A 12,416-nucleotide genomic window follows, 5' to 3' on the forward strand; every position below is an offset into this window, starting at 1 on the left:
TGTGCAGTCTTTGCGTGGGCGATACTTCATGTTGCTCCCACCGCTCCTTGCAGATCCGTCCTTGGACGTGACCAAGTTCCACGAGGCGCTCCGCTCAAGCCGGAGGTGCTCAAGCACCGCTCCGAGCCGAAAAGGCCAATCACATAAACTCAACCACGCGCCGCAAACTCCAGTTGCACGAAGTGAAGTTGGCCCCAGCTGTTCAAAGCAGCCACTATACATTAACAACTGGAAACAAATCGAGTCCGGCCCGCGGTCCGGGAGAGAAAGGAAATAAGGCTTCAGGAAGACGTTTGGGTGCTTTACTGGGACGACTTAAAGATTAGACGCTTGTTTTGCGCAATAAAGACGGTTACGACGATCCTTACTACCCCCCCCCCCCCCCTCCTCACTGCACCCTTTAGAGTACTTTCAACTAGGTGTCAGGCTCATGGTTCGGCCCTTTAGCCAAGTAGAACCGAAGTCTACAGATACAGCACGCAGCGTCAGGACATTCCGCGCCACGCCAGCCTCACCACCTCCCGAGTACTGGCTGACGGAAGATCTTACACTAATCATCAGACATTTTCTCCGGGACACAAACCCACGCGGAATCCCACCGCCGTGGCGGACCGTGCCGCGCTCCATGCCACCGCCGTGGCGGACCGTGCGCGCTCCATGCCACCGCCGTGGCGGACCGTGCCGCGCTCCATGCCACCGCCGTGGCGGACCGTGCCGCGCTCCATGCCACCGCCGTGGCGACCGTGCCGCGCTCCATGCCACCGCCGTGGCGACCGTGCCGCGCTCCATGCCACCGCCGTGGCCGACCGTGCCGCGCTCCATGCCACCGCCGTGGCCGACCGTGCCGCGCTCCATGCCACCACCGTGGCCGACCGTGCCGCGCTCCATGCCACCGCCGTGGCCGACCGCACCGCGCTCCATGCCGCCTGGGCCGCTAGGATGGCGTAGGTCACGCGAGGAGAGGTACTCTCACAACCACGCACGCTGTACTGCTGCGTTTGGACGTAAAAGAAACAAATATGAAAAGCATCTGATTGCGGTTTAGATTGGATAAGAAAAGTTCTTGACAAGCTGAGAAGTACTAAGGCACACCTGATCCTCTTTTAAGATGCACAATTTTCTACGAGAATGTTATTTAAGCAGTGCGTCGCAATATGCGTCCTCGCAAAGCATTGCCGCGACTCCAAGAATGGATCAATCACTCGATCATATCACTTATTATGGGCGCACTGAAACACATGACAGAGCACACTATCGCCGCCGAGGAGAAGTAGGGCACAACCTTAATGATGCTCTGGGCACCACGGGACCAAATGTAGCGCATCACTTACTATGGGCAGACAGAAACTGTAGGTGATAAAAATGGCAAGGGAGATAATCATCTGTTTTTACGGTTTCGGATACGCTATTAATTACAACGGGCGGAACTGTGTACATTTACAAACCATTACAACCATGTACATTTCTGCTCTGTAAGACAAGGTGCGAGAATCACCTCAACATTGGTACTAGCGAGCCACAGAAACAACGCACTGTCAGCGGAAAGTTTGTAAATGCGTCCTACAAAGTTTTGTGGAATTTGAACAAGTATCAAGTAAAGATACTTAATCGGAAATATACATACATAATTTATATTAATGATATATATATATATATTATATATATATTATATATAGATATACCAGATATGCATGTATGCCGCGCATCCGCATATTCGTTTAGAAGAAGCCATACTGGCTGGCATAATCGTATGTTGTCTACAGAATATCATTATTGTGTGATGAAGAACATTTGGGAATGCCTTTGGCTATCAGCTTATAGCGAATAGTTCTGCTTTATTATGCTATTGTACCTTACAATCATTATACCTTATCATTTCGCCTAATAATCGGACTGATGTAATCAGTGCTGACGTGGAGCAAGCGGTGCAGCACCGCACTCATTTTAACTCCGTAGATATCCTGTAACTATTGCTTTGTAGCCTGTACATTTTGTTTTATTATTGGGCCTCCTTCCTGGAATACACTGAGTTGGAACCGATCCCACAAGCGAGACAGAGGTGTCGAAATCAGCAGTGGAGCCGACTCAAACGGCATCGAACTGCTCAGAATCGCGCTCGAAACCAATTTGATTTGATACCAATCGTGGTCTAGCTCCACTTGAGTGGAATTCATCATTCGTGTACAAGCCCGAAATCCGTCCCCCCACTCCCTGACTGCAGATACGCTGTTGACCTCAGTCGACGGCCGTGCTCTCAATTTATTCGATGAACCTATGACAAACAGGTCGCCAGACCCCTGAAGTCCATAGACGACCCGTAATGTTACCCTGAGCCGCACCAGATCGGTCACAGGGAAGAGTCATGCTACATGAGATGCCGTGCCCACTTCGGACGGACCGGTATGTGTGACAGGCGGGAGGCGAGACGGAGCCGTCGCCAGCGCGGCGGCGGCTCGCGGGCCGTCGCTGCGTGCCCGCCGCCGCCGCCGCCGCCGCCGTCGCCGCCGCCGGTGACGGACACCATCTGGTGCCGGCGGGCCGGCGGCGGCGGCGGCGTGCCCGCGGTAATGGCCGCCTCAGTGGGCCGCCTCACCACCGCCCAGTGGAGGGGCCGAGCGCGGCCTGACGCCGTAACGCGCCTCGGCCCTCGTCACCAGATGATCTCCGCTTTGGCGGCAGGACCATACAGAACACGAGGAATGCAACTGAGCATCCGGTCGGCAGCCAGCCAGAGCCATAGCACGAGATGGATATAGTCAACCGGTCAGAATTTCTGTCGAATTGGGCGGAAAGCTTTTAACGGGCATTGGCTTAATTGGTAGATCGGCAAGACGGCTCGATTTGTTCATGGGAGCGTCCTATTGAGCGGCATGGATTTTGATGACAAGTCGCCGGCCGCCCGTCGGATAACATGCCCTGTAAAATGTTTAGGGTCCTAAATAGTCCAGAGTCCGGTCTCGAAATGCGCCGAGATATAGATCCTCGTGCACCTAACGAAGAGGTCGGATGCTAGAATCATTCGTCGGACAATACGGAAGTTCCCAGGCTGCGCCGGCGCCCATATTCAGGACGGACGCCAGTCGTCCGTCATCCTGCGCACATGATAAAAGGCTGTTTTGTGACACAGGAAGCCCCTGTTGTCTCGCAGCTGTGAGCGCTCGTTACTGTAGATTTCGCGTTAGTGCCACTCCACCATTGCACCTGTACCTTGATCCTCTCCAGCCTCTCCGGTCCTTTCTCGGCCAGCGGTGTGCTGGGGCGGCCGAGCGAGCCAGTCGAGCATTTCAGTCGGAACGATTTTTCACATGCGGGGCCTCCGGTACACGGGTAGCCATTGGCGTTGACGGACCACCGAGACCTGGACTGCTGTGGCGCCGTCCTTTCTGAGCTGAGCTCATTCTGAGTGGGGCCTGAGAAGATCTCTGGCTCACGAGACGACGAGGCGACTGTCGGATTTGAGCAGATCTCGGGGACGATTGTCCGATCTTAGGAAGCCCCGGAATGACTGTGGGCCTGCGGGGATCCAGGGGTGGCCACCGGGTCGAAGAGGCCATCGGACAACAGGCAGGGTCCAAAATCCGGTGTCTGGGGTTCTGTGGTCTAAGGTGATGCCGGGATAATTACCAGATCTGCGGGATCTCGGCACATCTGCTGGGTCTGGCGAGAGAGAGATGAGCGGGACCTAACAAACGTCCCGGGACATATGCAGGGTGCGAGGAGAAGAAGATTAACGGAGACCCAACAGGCGTCCCGGGACATATGTTGGGTGTGAGAGAGGAAGAGATAACGAGAGACCAACAGACGTCCCTGGACAGGTTGTAAGGAGAAGAGATGACGGGGACCCAACATACGCCCCCGGAACATGTGTTTGGGGTGTGAGGAGAAGAGATGACGAAGACCCAACATACGCCCCGGAACATGTGTGGGTGTGAGGAGAAGAGATGACGGAGACCCAACCATACGCCTCCGGAACATGTGTTGGGTGTGAGGAGAAGAGATGACGGAGGACCCAACATACGCCCGGAACATGTGTTGGGTGTGAGGAGAAGAGATGACGGAGACCCCCAACATACGCCCCGGAACATGTGTTGGGTGTGAGGAGAAGAGATGACGGAGACCCAACATACGCCCCGGAACATGTGTTGGGTGTGAGGAGAAGAGATGAAGGAGACCCAACATATGTCCCGGGACGTGTGTTGGGTGTGAGGAGACGAGATGACCGAGACCTAACAGATGACCCAGGACATGTGTTGGGTGTGAGAAGATCCGGGTGGAATCTGACGCCAGGCCCGAGGAGATCTCTGGAGATGCGTCAGGTCTGAGGAGACCCCGGAACAGCTGTCAGGTGCTAAATACTCCACATTACTGCGGGGGTCTGAGCATGAGGGGCTTCGGGTTAACTGCCGGTCGTGAGGAAGCAGCGGGACATCTAACAGATCTGAGGACGCTCCTTTACGACCGCTCTGTTTGAGAGGATCGGGCGGGTCTGACGGGTCAGGTCCGACATGACAGGCCAGGTCTGCTGAGACCCGCAGGACCGTCGCCAGGTCTGAGGAAGCATCCGGGATGTTTGTTTCAACCGCTGTGACATCAGGCGGAGCTGACCGGTTCTGCCCCGTCCGACGATTGTTCCGGCGGATAAACGCTGACACACCGTGACCCGCTCACAATCGGTAATTGACGGCGGCGCGTCGAATGGGCCATTAGACGACGGGATTGTGACCACTGCCTCCAGCTCCAATGCTGAACAGTGGGACCGTGCTCACTGCCTCAGCGTCCGCCGCCGGACAGCGGGACCGGGTGTACTGCCTCAAACTCCGCAGCCGGACAGCGCGACCGGGCTCACTGCCTCAACCTCTTCCGCCGGACAGCGGGACCGGGTGTACTGCCTCAACCTCTGCCGCCGGACAGCGTGACCGGGCTCACCGCCTCAGCCTCCGCCGCCAGACAGCGGGACCAGGCTCACTGCCTCAGCCTCCGCCGCCAGACAGCGTGACCGGGCTCACTGCCTCAGCCTCCGCCGCCGGACAGCGGGACCGTGCCCACTGCCTCAGCCTCCGCCGCCAGACAGCGGGACCAGGCTCACTGCCTCAGCCTCCGCCGGACAGCGGGACCGTGCCCACTGCCTCAGCCTCCGCCGCCAGACAGCGTGACCGGGCTCACTGCCTCAGCCTCCGCCGCCGGACAGCGGGACCGGGCTCACTGCCCCCCCCCCCCCCTTCGGACGGCGGTCAGCGGCCAGGGAGCCACCATTGGCGAGTCCGGATACACGCGACATTCAAAGAACGCTTCCGCGTTTGTACCAGATCGGTTTTGTCCCTGGCAATGGCGTGCAGCAGGCCTGATGATTGTTCCCACGCGGTAATGTTGGACACAGACAATGTGACACAGATATGGTTGAAATGATCACTCCATGCATTCTATAAAAGTGGTTTGTCGGTGAAAATTTTGAACAAACGATGAAACATTCGCCAAAATTTAACACTATTTCAGCTGACGGTCCAGCAACGTCAGCAACGAGCGTGACGTACCTTAATGATTAGACAGTGCCTCCGCGTTTCTTCCCACATCCGACTAGGGACAGCTGTCTGATTCCCTCAGGCCACGACCAAGCGTGAGCCAGCCTGGATGCAACCCGCGCGAGAGCACCGTCCGAGAGCACCGTGCGAGAACACTGCGCGCCGGTCCCTACTGCGCGGTCAGACCCAGCGCCTCACCGGTCCCTGCCGCGTAGTCAGACACAGCGCCGCGCCGATCCCCGCGCGCTGAGACACAGCGCCGCGCCACTGCCCGCGCGGCCTCGCCGGCACCCGGCGGCAGACTGCCGGCCGTGGCGCGCCGGCGAGCGGTCTCCAGCGGAGAGGCACGAGGCCCGCCGCCCGACGGTCAGGCCGACGACATCGGCGGGACGCACCCAGACCCGTGAGGCTGCTGGGGCGTAGTGTTCCATGACTGTGACAGTCAGATTCAGTTGCAGTTATCAGTTTGGAACATACATTTTTAGTAGAGATAGAACTTTCGGTAGAAGTGGGACTTTCCATAAAGTTGGAAATTTCGATGAAACTGGAACTTTCAATGAAACTGGAATTTTCGATGGAACTGAAACTTCTGATGAAACTGGAACTTTCGGTGGAACTCTCCATTGATTGGATAGTAATTATATTTTTCCGAGCCGATCACATTTGATCGACCCCAGCAATCACGCGCTTGAATATTTTGCTATCATGACCTTAGGTGACCATGACCTTACCTGCGATTCACAAATCATTGTCATTGACCTACTTGCCGAGCTTGAAGCTTCCTGCAATACTTCAATATATCATCAGTTACAAATGTTCGACCGGATGTACAAGGCCGGCTATATTCAAGGGCCATTATCAAGGAAAGTTGAGAGATTTCAGTCGCAGCATATGTAAATAAAGGTTGGCAGGCTGCAAGAGCCCACCATTAGTTTGTGTTGGCGTGCACTAATCTGGTCTTTGTGGATACATTAGTATCATTGTGGGCGAAAATCTGGTGGAAAATAACACACTAGATGCACTTTCTCTGCTTCCCAGTGTTTGACTGGCGTAGTAATAACAGTGGGCATCTACTGTGCACACAGAAATGGCGCACCTAACAAATCGTTGTATGATAAAGGTGGTACGTGTGGCAAAGATGGGTGCTGTAGACGTAAAGGTAGCAGGGGGCAGGGCCAGGGAGAGTACCGTGCCGAGAGAGTGCCGGGCTGTCGTAAAATGGATGGCACTTAATCAAGTGTGAGTAGCGCGATTAAGATCACATTTCGGTAAAACTTCTTGCTTTAGTTGGACCTGTGAGAAAGCGACTAGATATGATAAAGGCAATCGGAGTCGGGACAAAATGGGTCGGGGCACGGCAGAACAGCTGTTCTACATATATGCACAGTATAGATCGAACGACAAACTTGCACTAGCAGATGTAAGTGATACATTTTCAGACAGCAGTTTCCATGGTAATTAAAATGCTGCAGTTGACACCATCGAGCGGAACCTAATGATAAAAATCATGCTATTAATAGCACACAATAAGAACCGTTTGCTGCAAAGCATTAGCCACCGTTTTCTCATTCCGGGAGCCGTGCTACCTAAAGCGTTGTAAGTCGGCCTTGCAGGCTAGGGCGCTATATCCACTGGCTATCGCAGACCACCTAGTCAGTGGAAGCCACACACAGTATAGCAGATTACGTTTTACCTAGGCCACACACACGTTTGCGGTCACACACCCAGCGCCATCCCAGACCAAGAGTGCGAGGACCGGAGGGGCCTGAGAGCAGAGCTCCACAACTTTCTGAAAGTTTAACATTGGCGTTATGGACATTGGCCAGAAAAATGCATCTTCCAGCTAGAAGAAAGCAGCTGTCTCTGCCCAAGAGATCCCTTCCCAGCCGTTCATTTTCCCCGTAATCTTCATGGGGATCATAAAGTGGTTATCGGCCGCCAGGGGACTGATGACACCGAGCAGCTCTCACTCTCGCGTCACTCTCCTGAGTCCAGCGCACCTCGTCCAGCTGCCATAATACTGCTCCCTTTAGGTTGACGTGCTTGCCGCACAGCTCTTACATCTTCTTGTCGCCAAACGATATTGTCTTCACGCGTTACGCGAGGCCGCTGACATGGATGAAGTGACCTTAGTACGCTAGGCTCTGGGATTAGTCGGGTCCATCACGACACCATGGCTGTGATGTACCGGATCCGGGCCTAGTCGGGCCCACCATAACACCATGGCCGTAGTATGCGGGGCTCGGGGCTCAGTCGGGCCCACCATAACACCATGGCCGAAGTACGCTGGGCTCGGGGCTCAGTAGGGCCTACCAAGACACCATGGCCGTAATATGCTGGGCTCGGGGCTCAGTCGGGTCCACCATAACATCATGGCTGTAGTATCCTGGGCTCGGGGCTCAGTAGGGCCTACCATGACACCATGGCCGTAGTATGCTGGGCCCGGGGCTCAGTAGAGCCCACCATGACACCATGGCCGAAGTATGCTGGGCTCGGGGCCCAGTAGGGCCCACCACGACACCATGGCCAAGTATTCTGAGTTCGGGGCTCAGTAGGACCCACCATGACACCATGGCCGAAGTATGCTGAGCTCGGGGCTCAGTCGGGCCCACCATGACACCACAGCCACTCGGGCGAGCGCCCGCCTCCGAGTCCACAAATCCTAGATAGGTGGCGCCACAGTCGCGCCACAGATGGCGTCGTCGGCGTGACGGCCGCGACTGATGCGTGACGTCCAGACACCACCCGCAGCAGACCCACTCATCGCTCTTCAGATGAAGCGTAGAGGCCTTTTAATGTCGGAAGCGCCCTACGCGGAATTCATTCGAGCATTGTTTATGGCTTGTTCTTGCCAGAGGATTGTCAGATGTGTGTGACATGGTTGGCTACGGATTTCACCTTGTGGTGTCAAGCGAAGTTTTGAAGTGGTTTGTGCTGATGGGCAAACCGAGGATCACCATTTCGATTCCCATTTCATTAAGTATCGGAAGCTCTAGAAAAAAGAAAATCCGTTTTTTTTTATTCCAAACAGCCTACCACACAGATACCATATTCCAGTTGCTGAATGCTAGATCCCCAGTCCAGAGCGTCATTGCAATAACGTCAGAGCGAGAAACATCTCCGCTCTGAGCCCCGTCAGTGGAGGGCTTCGCCTAGTTCCACCCCGTCCCTGCAGTCCGCTCTGGTGGCCTGACTCGGCCTCCGGTATGGATGGAGCGCAGCTGCAGTACCCGGCAGAGGCGAGTGGGACAGAGGCTCGCCGTCCCGTCAGTCATCAGGCGGTGTCGGTCAGATGCACAAAGCGCCTCACCGTCCCCCAGTCATCAGGCGGTGTCGGTCAGATGCACAAAGCGCCTCACCGTCCCCCAGTCATCAGGCGGTGCCGGTCAGACGAGAACGGAGGCTTGCTGTCTCCTCAATCCCAGAGTGGCACCCGCCGGGCTAGAGCGGTGGCCCTTCCTGGGGTGTCACCGACTCCACTCCAGTCCCAAGTCCGCGAGAGCTCGCTCGGAGGTCGGCGTCAGCTGCTGCAGCCGCATGCTGCACATCTCGCTCCGGCTCCCAGGCACGGCGCGTGTCGATGTGTCACGACAACCACCGCTCGCCGCTGCGCTGGCCGGCTTCGCACGCCAAGGCTACAGCACATCAGAAACAGAGGGGTTGGAACCGGTGATTTAAAGCGGCCAAAGTTCTCGGCGCCCCGCCAAACCTCCAGCATTATCGATGTAATCTATCATGCCCTACACCTGTAGACATTTCGAGGGTCAATGGAAACAGCAACATTCGTCTAAGATGGCTTCCGCTACGTTAGTTGATCTTGGCGACCTGGTGACACGCCGTATAACCGTCGGTAATAAATGTTGATCTGGTGTTCGGGCACTTCTAGACCTGGCGGCTTTCCTTGCTCAGAGAAATGTCGGGAATTGTCGACAAAATCTCGTATGCTCTACACCTGCTGCGTGTGCTCCACACCTGTTGACTTTGTAAAAAAGAAACAAATCGAAGTGGTCGCGATGTTCCAGGCAATGGGATCCCTTCCGAGAGACACTTACTTTCGCAATTGATATAACAGGGAAAGCCATGTCTGATGGTATATCATAAATGTTGACCAAGAGCAGAGCAGCCTGTTTTGCCCTGTGCTTGGCTCCGATTTACGCGTCATACATTGTGGGACTTTTAAATGTTCTTAATTGGTTTGTTTATTGCTCTCTCCATCATGAGTTTGAGCCTCATCTTTGCGTTCAATAACATGAGACTTTCTTCCTACCAATACATTTAGCAAATACGAGGTTATCAGTTTACTTCGGGCTTTACGCAAAAGTGTCGTGCTGTGACCTTTCGGCCGCTCAGTAAAAAGTCACAACTGCTTTGGCAGCGGGTTTGACCTGCATGGGCATCCGTCCAGCGAGTATCTGTGTCGTATCATCACTTGGCGATACGAGACCAGATTTACACATACTTTAAGTGTGCACATTTAAAGCAGCTGTAGGCTTGGGTGTTTTCTTGCAGGACTATGTCTCATTAGACTTTATGTCTTATCACATTTCTTCATTGCATGCGTCACCGAATAACTCATTCACTGTCCAGTGCAACCAAGAGCCTCACCTCAGTTTAAAGCTTTTCACACAAGAAGTGGCAGACTTTGCATGAATTTATTGGAATGGTCACAAATAGCTATATATTGGTCATATAGATATAAAAAGGTCATATAAATAGCTATATGTAATAGCTATATATAGCTATATATATTTTACATTGGTCAGCTATACCAATATGAAATAACTCAGAGGCGATCCCCACGGATTATTCCGCTGGGTCAAAGACAACATCGACTCGATTTTTCTCTGACGCCACTACGCACCTGGCACGAAACTTCGGACACAATACCAGTGTTAACAACCATGCCGTGCATTCAAATAACTTTGAAGTTGGAGTTGGAGTCCTCACAAAAATCGTGCTAGCACGGTTTGTCGTCACTTGCAAATAGATTATTGGACCTATATGTCGAAGGAAAATAAGTCAGTTGTCGAAGTGGTTCAGCGTGGTTCAGTAAAGCATGATCAAATACGCACGGATGTATGCCTGTCATTTCATTCCGATCTTGGCGGTTGGTGATCCGCAGTGCTGAGATTTCACGCCCTGTCGAATATGGCCATATTTTAGACCATAACGATAACTGACGATATGTTGTTGGCATGGTGCAACATGGGCACGGTGGCGTCTGTATGTCACGTACGGCTTTGATAGCTTCCACCTTGTTCACATGAGCAGCGCTGCTCTGTATGGTAGATGGCCGGCGGGCCGTGTGGCACCCGTTGACCGCGGATGGCAGCGGCCGCTTGGATACAGGCCCGGCTCGCCGCCAAGTCCCCGGACGGCCTCCCGGACAGGTCCCGCAGGTCACCAGCCAGTCCGCCTCGGTCAGCGCCAGGACCGCCGCCGGAGCCCGGCTTGGTGCCGTGGCGCCGCTGCCACCGCCCGACGCGCACCTGTCCACGCCGCCCGACGCGCCACTCTGCGGCAACTGCGGCAACTAACAAGCAATAGACGTCTGTGTAGCCCGAAAGTGCCCATTAAACGCTGTCTGAGTGTCATATTAGCTGCCCACGCCACACAAGGAGGCATTGGCTCTCCGTCGCCCGGAGACTGCCTCGTTTGAACGCCATCTCCTCTCTGCGGAGAGCAGAGGACATCCAAACGGGGCTGAACGTGTCGACCCAGTCCCAAGGCCCAGAGCGCTCCCGCAGTCCGGGCAGCCGCGGCGGAGGCCAGCGCTGCTGACCCGGCCGGCGGCGCACCGCAGCACCCGCACAGCCGGCGCGCCGCCACGAGCCGAGCCACTTTTCATCCTTGGTGGAACACGCGCTCCGCAGTGCAGCTGTTTAGCGGCGATGGTTCGAAAATGGAAAATATCCACGCTCAAACTCAACAGCACCGCTTGAGTGGTGAGCAGGGAAATGCCAATCAGGCCGCGCGCGTACTCTCATCCCACGCAAAAGGGTGACGTGTCAGTGGAGCAGCGTGGGTCTTGTGAGCGTGGGAGGCCTCCTGGACGCAGGTCTCCGGGCTGCCACCAACAAAAGCCCGCCAGCAAGTCGATTGGATTGCTACATATTTTCTGGGGTTGCAGTGCGTTCCGATGTGACACTGGAGAGGGTTCGCAGCTGGATTTGGTCCCCTCGGCCTTCATTAGCCCGAAACATTGATAACAATGATAAACATTCCAGCCACAGGGAGGCGACACAGAACCCGTCGCGGGCTCTGGTATCGCTTCTAGTCAAATCCTGTGTGGGTATGGTCGCGGGGCGACACCGGACGTGTTTAACACGAGAGGCCCGCTTACCTTGCTGCGGGGCTTCTCGGTGCGACAGAACTGGGCAGAGACGCATCCAAGGAAGTGAGACTGTGATGGCAATGCCGCAAGGTGACCGCCGAAAGCTGGGCTCAATCACAGCGGTCAAGGGTGCTGAACCACCCCGCGTGACGTGGGCAGCCAGAAAGCAGGCCAGCCACGACTGCCGCACCAGCCAACCTCGTTCGGTCAACACTACGAGATCTGAAACTGGTAACTTTATTGAAACTCGTTTACACAAATAACTGCTTGAGAAGGTCTGGGCGGCCTCTGCGGCAACAGGTGCACGCAGCGCTACCAGCGGGCACAAACGATAACTAGTGATGCCGAGAGGGCGGCACCGGGCCATCGGAAACGCACTGCATAGATTGCCGGGAATCGATCCGACCACCGGCCAGCGCCCGCCACTCAACGGCCGACTGCAACGCAAACGAACACCCTCAACGAACGGAGCGGCAGACAGAACTGGGTTACTCAAGTACACGGAACGGGTGGTGGGTGTGGCCCGGGAGCGGCCGGCGGGGGACCGCCACGCCAGCTCGGCC

At 55.3% G+C, this 12,416-nt stretch overlaps 1 protein-coding gene across 1 annotated transcript in view; it reads right to left on the bottom strand.

Moving 5' to 3' along the window:
* The window catches only part of LOC119089904 (fibroblast growth factor receptor-like 1), a 15,426-nt gene extending 7,334 nt beyond the window's left edge, over positions 1-8,092 (bottom strand). Inside the window, exon 1 of the mRNA XM_037212710.1 lies at positions 8,082-8,092. Within this exon, the coding sequence (XP_037068605.1) occupies positions 8,082-8,092 (11 nt within the window). The remainder of the gene's footprint in view (positions 1-8,081) is intronic.
* Positions 8,093-12,416: the final 4,324 nt, after the last annotated feature.

The sequence above is a fragment of the Pollicipes pollicipes genome, unplaced genomic scaffold (assembly GCF_011947565.3).
Source record: "Pollicipes pollicipes isolate AB1234 unplaced genomic scaffold, Ppol_2.1 Scaffold_3087;HRSCAF=3621_pilon_pilon_pilon, whole genome shotgun sequence".
In the NCBI taxonomy this organism is placed as follows: Eukaryota; Metazoa; Arthropoda; class Thecostraca; order Pollicipedomorpha; family Pollicipedidae; genus Pollicipes; species Pollicipes pollicipes.